This window comes from Oncorhynchus kisutch, linkage group LG4 (assembly GCF_002021735.2).
Source record: "Oncorhynchus kisutch isolate 150728-3 linkage group LG4, Okis_V2, whole genome shotgun sequence".
In the NCBI taxonomy this organism is placed as follows: domain Eukaryota; kingdom Metazoa; phylum Chordata; class Actinopteri; order Salmoniformes; family Salmonidae; genus Oncorhynchus; species Oncorhynchus kisutch.
The window spans coordinates 8,230,029-8,249,720 of NC_034177.2; the positions used below are offsets into that span (position 1 = coordinate 8,230,029).

General features: G+C 45.2%; 1 protein-coding gene and 1 long non-coding RNA gene across 2 annotated transcripts in view; one reads left to right on the plus strand and one right to left on the minus strand.

Annotated features, from left to right (window-relative positions):
- Window positions 1–29: 29 nt before the first annotated feature.
- On the plus strand, window positions 30–1,835 carry LOC109888571 (uncharacterized). The gene is made up of 2 exons (XR_004209636.1): window positions 30–274; window positions 439–1,835. It is a non-coding gene; the product is annotated as an uncharacterized LOC109888571 (long non-coding RNA).
- Window positions 1,836–3,219: 1,384 nt separating this feature from the next.
- The window catches only part of LOC109889024 (run domain Beclin-1-interacting and cysteine-rich domain-containing protein), a 69,784-nt gene continuing 53,311 nt past the window's right edge, over window positions 3,220–19,692 (minus strand). Inside the window, exons 11-21 of the mRNA XM_031822218.1 lie at window positions 18,302–18,406; window positions 15,514–15,585; window positions 13,814–13,874; window positions 12,435–12,567; window positions 12,161–12,306; window positions 11,734–11,798; window positions 11,359–11,597; window positions 11,101–11,162; window positions 8,024–8,177; window positions 7,518–7,611; window positions 3,220–4,147 (exon numbers count right to left, since the gene is read on the minus strand). Of these exons, the coding sequence (XP_031678078.1) occupies window positions 3,999–4,147; window positions 7,518–7,611; window positions 8,024–8,177; window positions 11,101–11,162; window positions 11,359–11,597; window positions 11,734–11,798; window positions 12,161–12,306; window positions 12,435–12,567; window positions 13,814–13,874; window positions 15,514–15,585; window positions 18,302–18,406 (1,280 nt within the window). The 3' untranslated portion in view covers window positions 3,220–3,998. The remainder of the gene's footprint in view (window positions 4,148–7,517; window positions 7,612–8,023; window positions 8,178–11,100; window positions 11,163–11,358; window positions 11,598–11,733; window positions 11,799–12,160; window positions 12,307–12,434; window positions 12,568–13,813; window positions 13,875–15,513; window positions 15,586–18,301; window positions 18,407–19,692) is intronic.

Below are 19,692 nucleotides of genomic sequence, written 5' to 3' on the forward strand. Positions count from 1 at the left end.
TTCGATCTAGCAACCTTTCGGTTACTGGCCCAACACTCTAACCACTAGGCTACCTGCCACCCCCCCTCTAACCACAAGGCTACCTGCCGCTCCCCCTCTAACCACAAGACTACCTGCCTGCCGCCCCTACAGTCATATGCCCCTACAGTCCATGTAGGCTTATTACATGTTGTTTATCTGATATACTAAATGCCTGTGGAGATTTTAGTGAAACGCTACCATGTTCACCAAGAATAACACCCCACTGAAGGTTTAGAAGCCCTGAGGACTGAAGGTTTAGAAGCCCCAAAGGTTTAGAAGCCCCAAAGGTTTGGAAGTCCTGAGGTCTGAAGGTTTAGAAGCCCCGAAGGTTTAGAAGCCCTGAGGTCTGAAGGTTTAGAAGCCCTGAGGTCTGAAGGTTTAGAAGCCCTGAAGGTTTAGAAGCCCTGAGGTCTGAAGGTTTAGAAGCCCCAAAGGTTTAGAAGCCCCAAAGGTTTGGAAGTCCTGAGGTCTGAAGGTTTAGAAGCCCCGAAGGTTTAGAAGCCCTGAGGTCTGAAGGTTTAGAAGCCCTGAGGTCTGAAGGTTTAGAAGCCCTGAAGGTTTAGAAGTCCTGAGGTCTGAAGGTTTAGTTGCCCTGAGGGTTTAGAAGCCCCGAAGGTTTAGGAGCCCTGAGGGTTTAGAAGCCCCGAAGGTTTGGAAGTCCTGAGGTCTGAAGGTTTAGAAGCCCCAAAGGTTTAGAAGCCCTGAGGTCTGAAGGTTTAGAAGCCCTGAAGGTTTAGAAGCCCCGAGATCTGAATACACATTTTTCATTAACAATAAACTGAAGTACTCTTGACTGAAAGAGCTGTGTTCTGTGTGTGTGTGTGTGTGTGTGTGTGTGTGTGTGTGTGTGTGTGTATACACACCAGCCCTTACTATGCCAGTCCTCATTACCCACAGGGCTCAATTAACACTTAAGCCTGCTAACAGCCTGCGGAGCTGTAAAATAACAATGGAAAACAGCTATAAATTCACCTCCTAATTGTCTTGCCTTCTACTTGACTCCATTCGCTTCATTGGACTCCTGTCTAAATGTAAGATTCTGTGCCTTGTGGCAGAAAAACATCAAGCCATTGTCCCAATAATCTCTCCTTCCTCCTCATGTGTTCACTCGTTCACTATTCCCAAGTTTTAAAGCATTAGATTGGTGTAAGGCACGCGCTAGAGGGAGTTTCCATAAACCGGTCAATTCTTCTAAATTCCATGGAGGGAAGTGAGTGCACTCTTCAGGAGAAACAAGACTGGGATGTAACCCAAAGCTACTTTGCCCCTAAGGGCTACCGTACAAACCACCCATCCATCCCACAATCCCCCAGGAACCAGCAACGACACCAGGAGAAAACAGTCTGACCAGTCTTTAATTGTCATCATATTTGAATTATATAACAGTACATAAAACACAAACAATAGCATTTTCTTCCAGTAGTTTACTTAAAGCTCCACAGCACCCTACACGTAAAAAAAAACAGTGTTATATTTAATAAGGACGGGAGTCTGCTTGGATCGGGGAGGCCATCAGTAAAATCAACTGAAGATCAGGGCCTATATTCACAATGTGTCTCGGAGTAGAAGTGCTGATCTAGGATCAGTTTTGCCTTTCAGATCATAATGGATACTACTATATGGACGGGGCCCAGACACCTTCCGGGCGACGATTATATCAATAGCGTTTCTATTTAAAGCAGGCTTGTTAAAATGTTAGATGAATAAGGTTATACTCCCCTGGTTGGCAATAGACTATACACAAATATCTGTCGGAAGGGAACATTGAATTATGAGTCTTGTGAGGGGCCAACACTATGCTGTTCTGGAGTTTTTTTTTTTTTCTACAGCGGCATGCCAGTCTGTATATATGTAGCCGTGTTATATATGGGCTAGTTTCCCACTGACACAAAGTCTAAAAGGAAATTCTCCACCCTAAAAGCTTCTTAGTCAGAGGGCTTAATCTGGCAAGAAAATCAGAGCAAAATGTTGTGTGTTACCAATCGTCTTGTGAATGAGCACATTCTCTCTTCCCCCCCCCCCCCCCCCCCCTCAAGACACAACATCGCTAACCACAGCGACCAACAGAAAACCAAATAGATTTTTTTCCCAAAACTCAAACACAACCGTTCCATATCTTCTTTCCATCAGTCGTCATAAACATTAAAATGGTGAAACTTGGGATGATTAACACGCTGTGGGGAATCCGAACCCTCTGAATACAGCAACACCATGAAAGACTGTAAAGCCCTTCAGGAATATTGGACCTCAGCCCAAGAGGCCCAAGTTGAATCCATGTAGCAACAAGATCAGGATGGTCGTACGAGGCAGAACGGTACTATAACCTGTAAAGCCCTATATGCTTTGTGTGAGATAAAGATCACCAACACCCCTTGCCCCCCACCCCCAACCCAACAGACCAGTGCAATTAAATTGAATAAATCAACAACAAAAAACACACTTCATATTTGACACAAAAGCAGAAATATTAAGTGTCCAATTAGGCTGGTGCTTTTCAGCAGGTACAGACACACCCACCCACCCCTCTCTCACACACACACACACCCACCCCTCTCACACACACACACACACCCACCCCTCTCACACACACACACCTCTCACACACACACACACCCCTCTCACACACCCCTCCACCCCTCTCTCACACACCCCTCCACCCCTCTCTCACACACACACACACACCCACCCCTCTCTCACACACACACACACACCCACCCCTCTCTCACACACACACACACACCCCCCTCTCTCACACACACACACACCCCTCTCTCACACACACACCCACCCACCTCTCACACACACCCACCCACCCCTCTCTCACACACACACACCCACCCCTCTCTCACACACACACACCCACCCCTCTCTCACACACACACACACACCCACCCCTCTCTCACACACACACACACACCCACCCCTCTCTCACACACACACACACACCCACCCCTCTCTCACACACACACACACACCCACCCCTCTCTCACACACACACACACCCACCCCTCTCTCACACACACACACACCCACCCCTCTCTCACACACACCCACCCCTCTCTCACACACACCCACCCCTCTCTCACACACACCCACCCCTCTCTCACACACACCCACCCCTCTCTCACACACACCCACCCCTCTCTCACACACCCACCCCTCTCTCACACACACCCACCCCTCTCTCACACACACCCACCCCTCTCTCACACACACACACCCCTCTCTCACACACACACACCCCTCTCTCACACACACACACCCCTCTCTCACACACACACACACCACACACTTTTTTGTAGAATGCACACAAAGCAGGACAAACACGCTGTCTCATCTTACAAAATATTCGTAACTCTGTGCAACACTGACTGAAAGACTCCCTCCAAAGACCTGTCATTCCAACTCCTCCAGAACGACCAATGGTGCACCAGCTCTGCCAGTATAAGACCATTGGTCGCAGAGGCACTTGGCTAAAATAGCCTGAAATGGGTTGGAGTAAATCGCACTTGTATTAAAGGGATTCCTTTTTCTATTTACTGTGGTTGATTTCAGTATTTCTACCTTCCTTGTTCTATTTAAATTGATCAACTTGTTTACATAAATGGCAGGACTACATCATACGATGGATATCTGCAATCAGAGCAGAAAACCATAAAAGCAGCCAATATGTTAATATAATATGTTATTTAGCAAATTGGCAAGACCTTCAAAAAACAACAGCAAGAATCCAAACCATCAGAGCTCATCCGCTATCCAGAAGCTGGACTTTCAGGGGAAAGAGGGACGAATGGAGGGAGGAGTTGAAGGAATAAGGTCCCTACAATCATTGTCATGTTGTGCTCTTGGTTTTTCCATCTTTCTTTTCCAGCTCCCTCGTTCCCTCAGTTCGTTGTCCTAGCTCCCCGCCACCCTCGTTCGTTTCCTCAGTTCGTCGTCCTAGCTCCCCGCCACCCTCGTTCCCTCAGTTCATCTTCCTAGCTCCCGCCTCCCTCGTCCTCCTCCTCATCCTCCTGCTCCTCCATGTTCTTGCGTGCCATCCTCTCCCGCCGCTCTGCCAAGCGCTGGCACCGCGGGCACTCCTTGCCTGCCTGAAAACATTTGCTGTGGAAACACGCCTTGCACTCTGAAAGACAAAACACAAAAGAAAGATATCAGCGGAACAAAAACTAGCCCTCTGAAACACTATGTAAGAGATAGACACACAAAAATGGGTCCCATTTAAAAAGACATCGTCTTGTGGATGTGTAGAGAAAGAACACCGGGACATAAATGGACAACGTCCTTATTCGCTCAAAAAGGGGGTGTTCCACCTCATAACTCCCCTGTTGACCAACTTAAGCAAACATGGGGGGGAGCGTTCGGCAACGCTAATAACCGGTTTGACAACATTGCTCACAATGGGAAGAGGACTGAGGTGTTGTGATGTCACGGCAGAAGAGCCAATGATAGTCTCTGAAGCGAGGGGGGAGGGGTGACAGAAAACTATAAAATAAGAGGTAAGGCTAGTGGCAAAGGCAGAAGGTGGGACAGAGGAGTGGTAAAAACACAGAAACTTGTCAAGAGTCAGTTCACCACTCAAACCAGTTCAGACATGACCGCAAATGAGAAGCCTCAATAGAGGCAGAGACACCGCTTCTAAAGCTCAAAATGTGTGCCTGAACCATTTCAGAAAACACCTGTGTAGAAGCTTCAAATGCACACATTTTTAAAACCCTATATTTCTAATGAATATTATTGTTCCCCACGATAATGAAATGACAAAAGAAACTGCAATTCACAAATGTGTTTATTTGACATTCAAACAGAGAAGTTGATGCTTAAATAATAAAATGGTGAACAGCCAGGCACATATCGAACGAACAACACTCTCTCTCTGACCAGTTGATCCTCCATTACCCACATCTCTCTTCCCCACGCGTCACAATATAAACCTGTCTCTTAAATAACACACAAAGAACTACTTTCAAATACTAAATCACATTTCAGACAGGGCAGACAGCAATAGCAACTCTTGAAAATTATGCCATGTCACATTTGAAATTGATGAACACAGCTGACAAACACTGTAGCCGAAAACACTCGGTTAAAAAACAATGTTATCATCTGACAATGACCTCTAACACACACATTCTGTACATCAGAAGGTGAGGCCAGTAGGACCTTTTGACCTTTCACAGCCATACTGAGTAGAGGCCAGAGCCCAGTGAGGCACCAAGGAGAGGCCAGAGCCCAGTGAGGCACCAAAGAGAGGCCAGAGCTCAGTGAGGCACCAAGGAGAGGCCAGAGCTCAGTGAGGCACCAAGGAGAGGCCAGAGCTCAGTGAGGCACCAAGGAGAGGCCAGAGCTCAGTGAGGCACCAAGGAGAGGCCAGAGCTCAGTGAGGCACCAAGGAGAGGCCAGAGCTCAGTGAGGCACCAAGGAGAGGCCAGAGCTCAGTGAGGCACCAAGGAGAGGCCAGAGCTCAGTGAGGCACCTAGGAGAGGCCAGAGCTCAGTGAGGCAACAAGGAAAGGCCAGACAAGATCAAACAACCGTGGCAGCCACAACCAAAGATGTCAGAACATCCTATAACTACCTTCCACCAGTAGTGCCACCCTGCACCATAAAAACCAGTCCAACCAACCACCATAGCGATGAAAACCAGTCCAACCAACCACCATAGCGATGAAAACCAGTCCAACCAACCACCATAGCGATGAAAACCAGTCCAACCAACCACCACCATAGTGAAGAAAACTCAATCCACCACACACACAGAAACGCAAAGAATTCCACACAAGAAGTGATCAACATTGAAATTAACGAGGAGGTTTAAATTCTAGGCTGCGACTGCCAATGTGAATTGATACCCAAGTAAACAATATCCTAAGTTAAACATTTCCATACCAATTCACCTCGGTCCACACGTGTTTCCATCACAGCTAGTGCAAGTCAATGTTAATGTGCTACATTCTGCATCTCTCAATCATGTCTTTTGGAGATGAAGATATTTTCCTAATTCCAAATTGACCAGTAAGCCATAGGAGTTTGATTTGGAATACAGCAACTGATTAGGGATTGATTGTAACCAAACCTTTTCTGCTATTCTCTTCATCCTTCCCACAATACTCGAGAGGGAATTTCTTTCTGTTTAGAAGTCATCTATGTTTTCCAAGGAGAGGGCAATGAAACACTGCTTTCCCTCCCTTCCTCGCACTCCTCCCTCCATCCTCTATCTGACTTCACTTCCGTTAGGCTTGGAGAGAGAGTCTTGGTCACCGCCCTCCATCTATTGTCCTGATCCTCCCCCTCTACTTCTCTCCTCCTCCTCCACCGCCCTCCATCTATTGCTCTGATCCTCCCCCTCTACTTCTCTCCTCCTCCTCCACCACCCTCCATCTATTGCTCTGATCCTCCTCCTCTACTTCTCTCCTCCTCCTCCACCGCCCTCCATCTATTGCTCTGATCCTCCCCCTCTACTTCTCTCCTCCTCTGTCTCCACCGCCCTCTCACCCCGGTTCTTTTCTCTCTCTCCCCTACCGATTGTTACCCTCCTGGCTTTGCGTGTTTTGCAGGATCTCCAGTTAGATGGGGTCTCCTGCTCTTCCATTCTCTCTTTTTCATCACTCATCTTCCTCCCTTCTTTCTTTCTGGTGTCTCTGGAGAAAACATTGAGCAACCTAAGGCCCAAAACCGGAGGTTTCACGGTGAACCATCCGTCCTTTCCTTCCACTACTACGCTGCTGTTACTCTCTTGTACTTCACTTTCTCCTTTGTCTGAACAATCTTTTTTAAAGAATTTCCCTTTACTGTCACACTTGTCTAATTCCTCTAGCTCTCCTTTCTCCTTTTTCCTCTCTACTTCCCCTTTTGAGAACGCTTTCGCTAGCCTCCCAACCCCTGGGACTCTCCAGAGTCCCCTCTTCTCTTCCTTCTCTGTCCCATCCACATCCCCTTGTTTTTCTTTCTCTCTTTCCCTGGATCCTTTGTCCTTGGAGAAAGTGTTGGTTAGTTTGCTGACACCGAGGGCCTTAAATAAATTGCCCTGCTCTTTCTTCCCGTGTCCTTCTGCACTTCCCTCACTGTCTTCCCTGTCCTCCCTTTCTTTGTTCTCAACCTCCTCAGTTTCAAACTTTGCTTCCTCCTCCATTCCTTTCCCTGTCTTGGTCTCTCCTTCCCTCTCTCCTTCTTGCCCTCCTAGATTCTCCTCATCTTCCTCCTTTCCTTTACTCCAAAAGGCCTTGGCCAGAGTTCCATGTTGGAACGCTGTGAATAACCTCCTCGTCTCCCCTTCTGTTCTCCTCCTCTCCTTTTCTCTCTCTCCAGTCCATTTCTCCTCATCTTCCCTTGCCTCACTCTCTTCCTCCCCCTCTTCCTCTCCTCCCTCTCCCTCTCTCTTGTCTTGCGACAGGGCCCTGGCCAGCCTGCGGAACTTCCAATTTCTCCAGGAGGGGGAGAGGAAGGGAGAGGGGGCCCGTGGGACTCCCAGTCCTCCCACCAGCAGGGGGGGCTCACCTTCGCAGCACGTGCACTTGTTCAACTGGAAGGGGAAGATGATGTCTTTGTCGTTGCCGCAGAACTCACACACAAAGCCCTTGGCCTGACACAGCTGTGGGAGACAAAGACAGGGATAAAGGTGAAATTGAGACATTGAGGGAAAGAGCCAAACACTGAGAAAACTATTATTATTATTTATTTTTTTACATTGAAAATGTCACGTTAGAACACCCACAAGTCCACTGGAACACATGGCGCCAACAGTCATTTGACACATACAGTACTAGCCATCTTATAGAATGACAACTCCAGAATGTTTAGTTCACAATCACACTGGTTTGGTGAAGACCAATCATCCTACTCATATGGATATTTTATTTAACCTTTATTTAAAACGGATAGAGTAAAAGACAATTCAAAATGTAAATCCTGATATACATTGTTGATTTTGATCTCTATTAGCGTATCTGAGAGTGAACTACAGTGACAACAGGAGTATCTGGTTCATGATTAAGCATTCTCACCACACAGCCAGCCACGTGCGCGGAACCCAATTTCAGAAGCTCTCGTAGCCGGGGGGCCAGCTCTCCATTGCGCACAGCATTGAGGTCGCTGAGTGAGAACAGGTGCAGGTCCTCAGTCAGGTGACCAGGGAGGCTGTCGAACTGGTCCAGCACGCTGTGGGGGCCAAACGCAGGGACACACGTCAGGGGAACTCATACCAACAATTACCATCCATAGCTGGAATACTTTACCTGTTAGTGCAGACACACAGTCATCTCAGAGGAGTAGCACAGGATTACTATTAGGAGACATGTCAATGGAATGGACCGTCTCATACCAACAATACCAGTTATTGCAGGACACACACACACACACAAACTACTTTAATGACTTTTTCCATTGGCAAGATAAACAAACTTAGGGATGACATGCCAGCAACAAACGCTGACACGACACATCCAAGTTTTATCTGACCGAATTATGAAAGACAGGAACTGTACTTATGAATTCTGTAAAGTCAGGGTGGAAGAGGCACATTTTCTTTTTATTGTTGTCCATTAACAATGACAAGCCACCGGGGTCTGACAATCTGGATGTAACAAACCATCCACTTGGAGAGCTAGCCTGACCTACAAGGTGTATAAACCATCCACTTGGAGAGCTAGCCTGACCTACAAGGTATATAAACCATCCACTTGGAGAGCTAGCCTGACCTACAAGGTATATAAACCATCCACTTGGAGAGCTAACCTGACCTACAAGGTGTATAAACCATCCACTTGGAGAGCTAGCCTGACCTACAAGGTATATAAACCATCCACTTGGAGAGCTAGCCTGACCTACAAGGTATATAAACCATCCACTTGGAGAGCTAGCCTGACCTACAAGGTGTATAAACCATCCACTTGGAGAGCTAGCCTGACCTACAAGGTGTATAAACCATCCACTTGGAGAGCTAGCCTGACCTACAAGGTATATAAACCATCCACTTGGAGAGCTAGCCTGACCTACAAGGTATATAAACCATCCACTTGGAGAGCTAGCCTGACCTACAAGGTGTATAAACCATCCACTTGGAGAGCTAGCCTGACCTACAAGGTATATAAACCATCCACTTGGAGAGCTAGCCTGACCTACAAGGTGTGACATTTGACTTACATTTATTTTGGGGTTCACTGAGAGTGGACAGTGCTCCAGCCAAAACAACCTCATTCCACTTGAAACAATTACTGAGGATAATAGAGGACTCCTATTTCCAATATCTTCAATTTAAGCCTACTAGAAAGTTTGTGCCCTCAGGCCTGGAGGGAAGCAAAAGTCATTCCTGTATCTAAGAATAGTAAAGCCCCCTTTACCGGCTCAAATATCCATCCAATCAGCCTGTTACCAACCCTTAGTTGGTAACTGTAACAATGCTATTTTACAGTAAACAAATTGACAGACATTCAGCACGCTTATAGGGAAGGACATCCAACAAGCACAGCACTTACACAAATGACTGATGATTGGCTGAGAGAAATTGAGAGAAATGATTGGCTGAGAAATGAAAAGATCAAACGATAAAAAGATTGTGGGGTCTGTTTTGTTAGACATTATCGATTATAGGCTGCTGCTGGAAAAGTGTGTGTTATGGCTTTACACCCCCTGCTTTATTGTGGATAAAGAGTTACCTGTCTAACATAACAAAGAGTGTGTTCTTTAAATGGAAGCCTCTCAAACATAATAATCCAGGTAGAATCAGGAATTCCACAGGGCAGCTGTCTATGCCCCTTACTATTTAAGAATTTGACTAACGATATGCCTCTGACTGAGTAAAGCCAGTAGGGCTCTGTATGCGAATGACTCAACACTATAGTTACAACAGCGACTGAAATCACTGCAACACTTAACAAAGAGCTGCAGTTAGTTTTAGAGTGGGTGGCAAGGAATAAGTTAGCCCTAAATATTCCTTAAAACTAAAAGCATTGTATTTGGAACAAAACATTCACTAAACCCTAAATCTCAAGTAAACATTGTAATAAATAACGTGTAAATTGAGTAGGTTGAGATGACTAAACTTGTGTTGTAGATATGTGGTAGTGTTGGAGTAAGGTCCTGAGGGCACACAGTGTGTTGTAGATATGTGGTAGTGTTGGAGTAAGGGACTGGGGGCACACAGTGTGTTGTAGATATGTGGTAGTGTTGGAGTAAGGGACTGGGGGCACACAGTGTGTTGTAGATATGTGGTAGTGTTTGAGTAAGGGACTGGGGACACAGTGTGTTGTAGATATGTGGTAGTGTTGGAGTAAGGTCCTGAGGGCACACAGTGTGTTGTAGATATGTGGTAGTGTTGGAGTAAGGGACTGGGGGCACACAGTGTGTTGTAGATATGTGGTAGTGTTGGAGTAGGGGCCTGAGGGCACACAGTGTGTTGTAGATATGTGGTAGTGTTGGAGTAAGGGACTGGGGGCACACAGTGTGTTGTAGATATGTGGTAGTGTTGGAGTAAGGGACTGGGGGCACACAGTGTGTTGTAGATATGTGGTAGTGGTGGAGGAGGGGCCTGAGGGCACACAGTGTGTTGTAGATATGTGGTAGTGTTGGAGTAAGGGACTGAGGGCACACAGTGTGTTGTAGATATGTGGTAGTGTTGGAGTAGGGGCCTGAGGGCACACAGTGTGTTGTAGATATGTGGTAGTGTTGGAGTAAGGGACTGGGGGCACACAGTGTGTTGTAGATATGTGGTAGTGTTGGAGTAAGGGACTGGGGGCACACAGTGTGTTGTAGATATGTGGTAGTGGTGGAGGAGGGGCCTGAGGGCACACAGTGTGTTGTAGATATGTGGTAGTGTTGGAGTAAGGGACTGAGGGCACACAGTGTGTTGTAGATATGTGGTAGTGTTGGAGTAAGGGACTGAGGGCACACAGTGTGTTGTAGATATGTGGTAGTGTTGGAGTAAGGGCCAGAGGGCACACAGTGTGTTGTAGATATGTGGTAGTGTTGGAGTAAGGGACTGGGTATAAAGTGCCTTCATTTTGCTGGACCCCAGGAATGCTAATGGAAATGCTGGACCCCAGGAATGCTAATGGAGAGCCATAATAGATGCAACACAACTTACTCTCTAGCCAGGCGGCAGGTCTTGAAGAGGTTTTTCATGTGGAATAGTTGGACCCTCAAAACCTGAAGAATATTAGTAAAATATACTTAGTTCACAGAATGCATTTCAAACTCAAACTCATTCCTTCTAGTACAGGTGAGTTACAGTAAACTGAAGTAAAGTAACTAACCAAACCTAAAATAAGATAAGCATTAAAACAAACCAACATTAAACTAACCAGGAAAGTATAAAAATAAAAAATCAATCAAGTGCTCTCACCCGGACAGTCTCCAGGGCTTTGGTTTTCTTGTAGAGGCCACTGTTGATGTCGTTGGGGTTGAACAGGGGGTCTCCTGATATCTTGCCCAGCAGGTCCCGGGCAAAGTTGCTGACATAGTACTTGCTGAAGTCCCACTTCCTCAGCACACGGCCCGGCACCACCGCCTGGGCGTTCTCATGGCAACACTGGCAGAAGTAGCGGCCCAGGTACTCACAATAGCGCATTCGCTTGATGTAGTCTGTCCGGTGGGGGGGTTAAGAGTTTTAATGTGAGTGAGGCAGGGGGGGGTAGGTTGACACAAAATGGCCACCGTGGGATAGGGATAACATGGGTGGTTGTGCTATGGCAGCGGGTATCTTCAATGTGGTTCGTACCTGGGTCTATGCGAGTCCCGCAGCCTGCACAGCGGTAGTTCTGCTTGGCCACAACGATCTTCCTCCTGATAGAGAGAAAAGGGGAGGGAGGAGGGTTAGTGAGAGACAGGCAGAAAGAAACAAAAAGACAGAACTAGAGACAAACTGACAGCGAGAGAGACAGCGACACAGCGAGAGAGAGAGAGAGAGAGAGAGAGAGAGAGAGAGAGAGAGAGAGAGAGAGAGAGAGAGAGAGAGAGAGAGAGAGAGAGAGCGAGAGAGAGAGAGAGCCAGCAACACAGCGAGCGAGACACAGCGAGCGAGACACAGCGAGCGAGAGAGGAAGCGAGAGAGAGAGAGAGAGAAACAAAAAAGGGGGAGGCAAACAGAGAATAGTGTGAAGTCAGCAACTAAGTTTGTGACCCGTGTGTGTGTGTTAAGGACTCACTTGGGCGCGGGGTGAATGTTGAAGATGATCTGGGGTCGCGGCGGGGCCCACTCCAGGTTCCCTCTCACTCGGATCCTCAGCTTGTAGATATCAGCATGCTCCCCGTCATCAGGAGAGATGGGCAGGGAGTCAGGGATGGGCAGGAGCTGAGTGTAGCAGGATACAGGTCAGTTTGTGTGAGTCTAAGTGTGTGTGTGTCTATTTGTGTGTGTGTGTGTGTGTGTGTGTGTGTGTGTGTGTGTGTGTGTGTGTGTGTGTGTGTGTGTGTGTGTACCTTCTGTGGTGCGTCTTGTTCTGGGACCAGCCAGTCGAGCTCCGAGGCTGCAGGGAGCTGCATGCCCTCAAACTGCCTGAGCAGGCCCATGGCCACCGACTCAGCAGAGTTAGACTGGAGGAACGACGGAGAACTGAGAGAGAGAGAAAGATTGATAGTTGGAATAGAGAACAAGCATACACCAAACAGTTTAATTTCAACTTCCGCAAACAATAGCCTAATTTCAACTTCCGCAAACAATAGCCTCATTTCAACTTCCGCAAACAATAGCCTCATTTCAACTTCCGCAAACAATAGCCTCATTTCAACTTCCGCAAACAATAGCCTCATTTCAACTTCCGCAAACAATAGCCTCATTTCAACTTCCGCAAACAATAGCCTCATTTCAACTTCCGCAAACAATAGCCTCATTTCAACTTCCGCAAACAATAGCCTCATTTCAACTTCCGCAAACAATAGCCTCATTTCAACTTCCGCAAACAATAGCCTCATTTCAACTTCCGCAAACAATAGCCTCATTTCAACTTCCGCAAACAATAGCCTCATTTCAACTTCCGCAAACAATAGCCTCATTTCAACTTCCGCAAACAATAGCCTCATTTCAACTTCCGCAAACAATAGCCTCATTTCAACTTCCGCAAACAATAGCCTCATTTCAACTTCCGCAAACAATAGCCTCATTTCAACTTCCGCAAACAATAGCCTCATTTCAACTTCCGCAAACAATAGCCTCATTTCAACTTCCGCAAACAATAGCCTCATTTCAACTTCCGCAAACAATAGCCTAATTTCAACTACCGCAAACAATAGCCTAATTTCAACTACCGCAAACAATAGCCTAATTTCAACTACCGCAAACATACGGTTTCCTAGAAAATAAGGGTGGCTCAATTTACCCCTTTGGCTCAATGTACCCCACTCTCCCCTACCAGGAGTCGGCAACCTTTTTCATGTGAAGTGACAATTAATAATTTATCCTACAATTTCTACCAATCTACATGCCAGTTATGATTTTCATATGTGCATTACAACTAATTGTGCACGTAGATTATACACTTTTGGAAATCTTAGACCAAGACTTATCCTATCAGAGGGCAAGTTGGTGTGTGCTCTTAACAAGTTGGTGAGTGCTCGAAACAAGTTGGTGAGTGCTCGAAACAAGTTGGTGAGTGCTCGAAACAAGTTGGTGAGTGCTCGAAACAAGTTGGTGAGTGCTCTAAACAAGTTGGTGAGTGCTCTAAACAAGTTGGTGAGTGCTCTAAACAAGTTGGTGAGTGCTCTTTGCCCTATTTCCACAAGTGCGTAGGGCAAAGGATAGAGAGGTCGATTTGGCATTAGGCCAACATCTTTGAGGCTAGAAGGGAGGAAGTAGTTCTTACATAGATTCTGATCTGAGGAAAGAGCGGCCACTGGATGTCACACCGCGCTTTATGTCTGCATCTGAGAGAGAGAAAGAGAAAGGAACCTCAACATAACAGCAGGACATATGCCCAGGCCATGAGCAGAGCAACAGACCCAAGCCCCACTATTACACCTGCGTAAGCCCAATCCTGCAACAGACCCAACCCCCACTATTACACCCGCCCAAGCCCCATCCTGCGACCTAAGAGGTATGTGACAGATGCTCAACATGCTCTGCTCACACCTACTGTGATGGTCCGGGGCCTAAACCACACAAAACAACACTAGACACTATGGAACACAAAGCTTTTACTATCTCATCCTGGAATATATACAAGGTCTGAGGTCATCTGTCTTGTGCCTAAAGAGCAGGAACCCAGACTTCATCAAATAAACTGAAATTACAGACATTGTCATCCTACAAGAAACATGGTATAGAGGAGACGGACCCACTGGTTGCCCTCTAGGTTACAGAGAGCTGGTAGTCCCATCCACCACACTACCAGATGTGAAACAGGGAAGAGACTCAGGGGGTATGCTAATTTTATATAGGGCAGACCTAACCCACTTTTAAATTAGTAAACACAGTAACATTTTACATCTGCCTAGACATGAATAAGGAAATTCTCAGAAAAATGTGAAGAAACAAACACCATTGTAAATGCAACCTGTTTATGTTGATTTATTTTCTCTTTTGTACTATAACAATGTGCATATCATTACAACATTGTATATTGACAATTACACTTGACATGTATTTTTCCTTTTGGAACTTTTGTGAGTGTTAATGTTTACAGTGATTTTTATTTATTTATTTCACTTTTGTTCATTAATCTCTCTTCCTTGCTTTGGCAATGTAAACATATGTTTTTCCCTTGCCATTAAAGCCTCTTACATTTTGAGAGAGAAACAGAGATAGATCGAGATTAGGCTCAGTGCTTTTAAAAAGCACAACTATCAAACTATAGCATCACCTGGTTCAAAAGAAAAGGCATCAAATTCATACAATCACAAAAAATAAAAGATCCCTACCTTTATATGCAAAAGGATTGACCTATCATTAACCCGAACTGACATATTCAACAAGTGTCCTTTGTCTTATGAAAGCCTACCACGCAGCAGTATGTCTCACCAATGCTGGAATTATTTTATATTATCTTATCATTTATTGATAGCAAATACGATTAGGTGGCAGCCATTTTGTTTGTAGTCCATTGTAAAGGCTCTTAACTCTAGTCTTGCACGTGTCATATCTGATGTTTATTTTAAAGGAGATACAATGTAATATAGTTGCATTGTCATTTCAGTAAATGTCAATAGATTTAGAGTAATAGTGGAATCATAGTGTTTCACAATATTTCTCCCCCCCCCCCCCACACAAAATAAATAAATAAAATGGGCCCACACAAAACATACTTTAGGTAATGAAGCCGATTATGTTGTTCCTTTCACGGGTCACGTTATTTTACATGATGAAGTTTACCGTAGTTCCCCAGAACAGTTGAGACAGTCACGTGTTTGTTTGTATAGAGCACAACGGGAGAAAGCAGGAGCAGGTGAATCCAGCAGTGTATTTGGTTAATGAAAACTGGGATAGAGCCCAACCCTACCCTCCCAACCCATAGCTCCCTGGCCTCCTTAGCCCCTTCCCCCGCCCCGCCCTCACCAGACCAGATACCTGAGAAGAGGGAGGCGTGCGACAGGGAGACACTCTTAGATACCGCCATCAGGGACTGGCCCTCACAGCCATCTGAGAGAAATAGATTACACTCAGCAACCAGCCCCACATATATACTACTACTACACACCACCACATATATACTATATAGTACTACACACCACCACATATATACTATATAGTACTACACACCACCACATATATACAATATATATTACTACTCACCAACAAAAACAGTTGAAGTCGGAAGTTTACATACAACTTAGCCAAATACATTTAAAAACTCAGTTTCACAATTCCTGACATTTAATCCTAGTACAAAGTATCTGTCTTAGGTCAGATCACCACTTTATTTTAAGAATGTGAAATGTCAGAATAATAGTAGAGAATTATTAATTTCAGCTTTTATTTCTTTCATCACATTCACAGTGGATCAGAAGTTTACATACATTCAATTAGTATTTGGTAGTATTGCCTTTAAATTGTTTAACTTGGGTCAAACGTGTCAGGTAGCCTTTGGCCCATTCCTCCTAACAGAGCTGGTGTAACTGAGTCAGGTCTGTAGGCCTCCTTGCTCGCACACACTTTTTCAGTTCTGCCCACAAATCTTCTATAGGATTGAGGTCAGGTCTTTGCGATGGCCACTCCAATACCTTGACTTTGTTGTCCTTAAGCCATTTTGCCACAACTTTGGAAGTATGCTTGGAGTCATTGTCCATTTGGAAGACCCATTTGCGACCAAGCTTTAACTTCTTGACTGATGTCTTGAGATGTTGCTTCAATATATCCACCTAATTTTCCATCCTCATGATGCTATCTATTTTGTGAAGTGCACTAGACCCTCCTGCAGCAAAGCACCCCAACAACAAGATGCTGCCACCCCCAGGCTTCACGTTTGGGATGGTGTTCTTCGGCTTGCAAGCCTCCCCCTTTTTCTTCCAAACATAATGATGGTCATTATGCCCAGACAGTTCTATTTTTGTTTCATCAGACCAGAGGACATTTCTCCAAAAAGTACAATCTTTGGCCCCATGTGCAGTTGCAAACCGTAGTGTGGCTTTTTTTTGGAGATGGCTTCTTCCTTGCTGAGCGGCCTTTCAGCTTATGTCGATATAGGACTTGTTTTCTGTGGATATAGATACTTTGTAACCGTTTCCTCCAGCATCTTCACAAGGTCCTTTGCTGTTGTTCTGGGATTGATTAGCACTTTTCGCACTAAAGTACATTCATCTCTAGGAGACAGAACGTGTCTCCTTCCTAAGCGGTATGACGGCTGCGTGGTCCAATGGCGTTTATACTTGCATACTATTGTTTGTACAGATGGATGTGGTACCTTCAGGCGTTTGGAAATTGCTCCCAAGGATGAACCAGACTTGTGGAGGTCTACAATTGTTTTTCTGAGGTCTTGGCTGATTTCTTTTGATTGTCTCATGATGTCAAGCAAAGAGGCCTTGGAGGAGGCCTTGAAATACATCCACAGGTACACCTCCAATTGACTCAAATGATGTCAATTAGTCTATTAGAAGCTTATAAAGCCATGACATCATTTTCTGGAATTTTCCAAGCTGTTTAAAGGCACAGTCAACTTAGTGTATGTAAACTTCTGACCTACTGGAATTGTGATACAGTGAGTTATAAGTGAAATAATCTGTCTGTAAACCATTTTTTGAAAAATTACTTGTCAAAATTATAGTTTGTTAACAAGAAATTTGTGGAGTGGTTGAAAAACTAGTTTTAATGACTCCAACCTAAGTGTATGTAAACTTCCGACTTCAACTGTATATACTACCACACACACACACACACACACACACACACCCCCCACCACCACAAAAATACTACTACACACCACCAGCCCCACAACACCACATATACACTACCTTTCAGGTTTGGGGTCACTTAGAAATGTCCTTGTTTTGAAAAGAAAAGCCTGTGTAGATATTCCATTTAATAATCATGCGTTTCCAGCTACAATAGTAATTTCCAACATTAACAATGTCTACACTGTATTTCTGATCATTTTGATGTTATTTTAATGGACTTTGTTTTTTTTTGTTGCTTTTCTTTCAAAAACAAGGAAATTTCAAAGTGACCCAAACTTTTGAATGAGTGAGTGCATACACTACCTCACACCCCCACACATAACCTTTAACCTACTACATACCCACACAAATATACTACATCCTATACACTACCCACAAAGCAGTACTTTGTGTACCCCTCACACAGATGAAGGACATGGGAACACACATGAAAGCCCACCCAACCATGCTGATAGTCAGCAATGTTAGGTAAAACGTGTATTCAAGTGTTAGCCCACAAACCCAATAGTTAAGACTGGTACAGTATCTTAGAAGCTGGATCCACAGAAAATGTAACACCTCCTCTAATCTGTTTCATTCAAATAAGTCTGTGCGTGTAGGTTAAAAACACCCACCCCTTTTCGTGAAGCCACAGTAATGACTACCAGTCTGTGCGTGTAGGTTAAAAAAAACCACCTCTTTTCGTGAAGCCACAGTTAAGACTACCAGTCTGTGCCTATTAACCTTACATGAACCTGCCTTCGTATGCTCTTATCATAGATAATAAAAGATTTATAACTTTTACAAAACACACACACACCAATCTATCTTTCCCTAACAGTCCAGAGAGCAATGTTAACGACTGCCAGTAAAAATGGGAGACGTTTTCCGGCCTTGGTGGGTGAATATGATGGGACACCAGCCGATGAGGTGGTGAATGATATGGGACATGACGTGCATTTAATGTCTCCCCTCCCTCGCTCTACCTTTCAGCTCGCACTCCTCCACCTCCTCAGCCGAGCCGGAGTTGGACAGGTGAAAGGAATCCTGGGAGCTCCTGCGGGAGCATCCACTGTCTGTTGAATGGAACACTGAAGAGGGGGGGAGAGAGAGAGCCAGATGGTTAAAATGAATACCAGCAAAATGACGACATGGGGACTAAGCCCAAAATGGAGGAGTTGTATGGGTGTCAGAAGATGTGAGCGAAGTTGAGCAGTTGGAATTCCCGGTGCTGATGCACAGCTCCAACCGCTCCGCTAAAAACCGCTCGGTGCTCATTTAGGAGAAAAAACAACTGCTGCTCCAAATTCGCTCCATTCACTAAAAATCCCAATTTAACCAACACCCATCTATTTTTGTGACTACCTGAAACTACCATTTCATTTTTAAGTATTGAAACCAAACGATATGGATTTGAAAGAAAAGTATTTGAATAAACATAAGAAGGAATGAAAATTATTAAAAGGCTATAGCTTAGAAAGAAATACATTGTGAAGCATTTGCGAGTGCCACACAATAGGCTGTTAGGGACATAAAGCACTCAGCATTTAAACAACATTTCATTGTATTAAATCATTATAGTCTATACATTTTGAGTACAGCATTTGGAAAGTACTCAGACCCCTTGACTTCTTCCACATTTTGTTACGTTTCAGCCTTATTTGAAAACAGATTCAATAATTTTTTCCCCTCATCAATTTACATACAATACCGAATTATGACAAAGCAAAAACAGATTTGACTGTTGACAGCCTCGAGTCTTCTTGGGTATGAGGCTACAGGCTTGGTACACCTGTATATGGAGAGTTTCTCCCATTCTTATCTGCAGAGCCTCTCAAACTCGGTCAGGTTGGAGGGGGAGCATTGCTGCACAGCCATTTTCCAAGTCCCTCCAGAGATATTTGATCAGGTTCAAGTCTGGGCTCTGGCTGGGCCACTCAAGGACATTCAGAGACTTCCCAAAGCCACTCGTGTTGTCTTGGCTGTGTGCTTAGGGTCATTGTCCTGTTGGAAGGTGAACCATCACCCCAGTCTGAGGTCCTGAGCAGGTTTTCTTCAAGGATCTCGGTACTTTGCGCCGTTCAGCTTTCCCTCGATCCTGACTAGTCTCCCAGTCCCTGCCGCTGAAAAACATCCTTGCATCATGATGCTGCCAACACCATGCTTCATCATAGGGGTGGTGCCAGGCTTCCTTCAGATGTGACGCTTGGCATTCAGGCCAACATTTTAGTTTCATCAGACCAGAGAATCATGTTTCTCATGGCCTGAGAGTCCTTTAGGTTCCTTTTGGCAAGTCCAAGTGGGCTGTCGTGCCTTTTTACTGAGGAGTAGCTTCCGTCTGGCCACTCTACCATAAATGTCTGATTGGTGGAGTGCT